This window comes from Penaeus chinensis, unplaced genomic scaffold (assembly GCF_019202785.1).
Source record: "Penaeus chinensis breed Huanghai No. 1 unplaced genomic scaffold, ASM1920278v2 CTG_6908, whole genome shotgun sequence".
Taxonomy (NCBI): domain Eukaryota; kingdom Metazoa; phylum Arthropoda; class Malacostraca; order Decapoda; family Penaeidae; genus Penaeus; species Penaeus chinensis.
The window spans coordinates 1-2,500 of NW_025918536.1; the positions used below are offsets into that span (position 1 = coordinate 1).

General features: G+C 51.1%; 1 protein-coding gene across 1 annotated transcript in view; it reads left to right on the forward strand.

The window, feature by feature from the left end:
- Positions 1-12: 12 nt before the first annotated feature.
- Positions 13-2,500, forward strand: part of LOC125024848 (clumping factor A-like) — a 6,143-nt gene continuing 3,655 nt past the window's right edge. Inside the window, exons 1-2 of the mRNA XM_047612620.1 lie at positions 13-394; positions 581-1,767. Of these exons, the coding sequence (XP_047468576.1) occupies positions 13-394; positions 581-1,767 (1,569 nt within the window). The remainder of the gene's footprint in view (positions 395-580; positions 1,768-2,500) is intronic.

The following is a 2,500-nucleotide window of genomic DNA, read 5'->3' on the forward strand; positions in this document are numbered from 1 at the left end:
CTCTCCGCAGACATGTTGGAAAATGACAACCTCTTCTCGTCGACTCACGAAACGAGCAGTGTTGGCAATCGCAGTGACAACAGGAGCCTTTATGACACCAGCGTCGGCACGCGGAGTGACACCAATGGCAGTGTCGGAAATCGGAGCCTCTATGACACCAATGGCAGTGTCGGAAATCGGAGCCTCTATGACACGAATGACAGTGTCGGAAATCGGAGCCTCTATGACACGAATGACAGTGTCGGAAACCGGAGCCTCTGTGACACGAATGACAGCACGGCGGTGGCGGTTGACAGCAGCGTTGGCAGTCTGAGTGACAGTAGTCAGAGCACTTTAGGAAGAAGTAGCAGCTCGGATTCGGAATTTCGGATTTCGGATTCAAAGCGGTTCGGTGGTGCGGATAACGGGTTCGCTGATTCGAAGCGGTTCGGAGGAGGAGGTAGAGGAGAAGGAGGAGGAAGAGGAGGAAGAGAAGGAGGAGGAAGAGAAGGAGGAAGAGGAAGCGAAGGAGGAGAAAGAGGAAGAGAAGGAGGGTTCGGCAAATTCGAAGGTGCGAATAGCGACTTCGGGACATTCGAAGGTGCGGATAAGAGACTGGAAGGACTGGAAATCGAGCTGAGAAAATACGCCGCGGATTCGAGCGTGTTCGACGGTGCGGATTCGAGCGTGTTCGATGGTGCGGATAAGAGCGTGTTCGAAGGTGCGGATAAGAGCGTGTTCGAAGGTGCGGATTCGAGCGTTTTCGATGGTGCGGATAAGATTTCGAGCGTCTTCGAAGGTGCGGATAGTCCAAAATGGGGATTCGAAGCCCCGGACTTCGATCCGAAGCGCCTCAGTGATTCGGAGGCAGGATTCGGTGCTTCGGAGAGTGATTCGAAAAGATTCGGTGCTTCAGAAACCAGTTCGAAAAGATTCGGAGCTTCAGAAAGGGATTCGAAAAGATATGGAACTTCAGAGAGGGAGTCGAAAAGATTCGAAGCTTCAGAAAGTGATTCGAAAAGATATGGAACTTCAGAGAGTGATTCGAAAAGATTCGGTGCTTCAGAAAGTGATTCGAAAAGATTCGGTGCTTCAGAAAGTGATTCGAAAAGATTTGGAACTTCAGAGAGTGATTCGAAAAGATTCGGTGCTTCAGAAAGTGATTCGAAAAGATTCGAAGCTTCAGAAAGTGATTCGAGAAGATTCGGTTCTTCAGAAACCAGTTCGAAAAGATTCGGTGCTCCGGAAAAGCCTTCTCGGAGATTCGAACCTCTAGAAACCGGCTTAGAAACCACTCCTAGAAAACGCAGTCCTCCAATAAAACCCACGAGGAGATTCGACTCGCTAGAAACCGCTCGCGCAAGACCCGAACAGATAGAAACCGCTCTAGAAACCAGCTCCAGAAAACACGAGACCTTAGAAACCTCCTCCAGAAAACACGAAACTTTAGAAACCTCCTCCAGAAAACACGAAACTTTAGAAACCTCCTCCAGAAAACACGAACCCTTAGAAACCAGCTCCAGAAAACACGAACCCTTAGAAACCAGCTCCAGAAAACACGAGACCTTAGAAACCTCCTCCAGAAAACACGAACCCTTAGAAACCGCCCCCAGAAGCTTCGAACCCCTAGAAACCGCCTCCAGAAGCTTCGAACCCCTTGAAACCGCCTCCAGGCATTTCGAAACCGCCTCGGACGTCGCGTTTTCTAACCAGGGCGAAACCACGACCCTCGAGGACGTCCTCGATTCTCTCCTAGCTCTACCTTCAGCCTCGAGATCGCCCAGCCCGGTTGGAGGAGGAGAGAGAGTGCTTGGAGGAGGAGGAGGAGGAGGAGGAGGAAGAGGAGAAAGAGATAGAGGAAGAGAAGGAGGAGGAGGAGGAGAAAGAGAAAGAGTGCTTGGAGGAGGAGGAGGAGGAGGAAGAGGAGAAAGAGATAGAGAAAGAGATAGAGAAAGAGAAAGAGTGCTTGGAGGAAGAGAAGGAGAGAAAGTGCTTGGAGGAGGAGGAGGAGGAGGAGGAGGAGGAGGAGGAGGAGGAAGAGAAGGAGGAGGAAGAGTGCTTGGAGGAGGAAGAGAAGAAGGAGGAGGAGGAGGAAGAGAAGGAGGAAGAGTGCTTGGAGAAGGAGGAGGAAGAGAAAGAGGGGAAGGAGGAATAGGAAGAGGAGGAGGAGGTGGAGTAGGAGGAAGAGGAGAAAGAGAAAGAGGAAGAGAAGGAGGAGGAAGAGGAGGAGGAAGAGGAGGAGGCGTAGGAGGAGAAAGAGAAAGAGGGGAGAAAGGAAGAGGCAATAACTACATCGAAATAGGAGGAGAGGGAAGAGGGAAGAGGAGAGAGGAAACGAGAGACGCGGGAAGAAAGATGGGAAGAGGGGTAGACGACGCTAACGAAAGAGGAAGTAGGAGAGAGGAGGAGAAAGTCCCTTCGTTCTCCACCTTCCGCCCTCCTCCCCATCTTCATCACGATTCTTCCATCTCCCACGTTCATCAAGATTCCTCTATCCACGCTGATTCTTCGACCTTTCCTA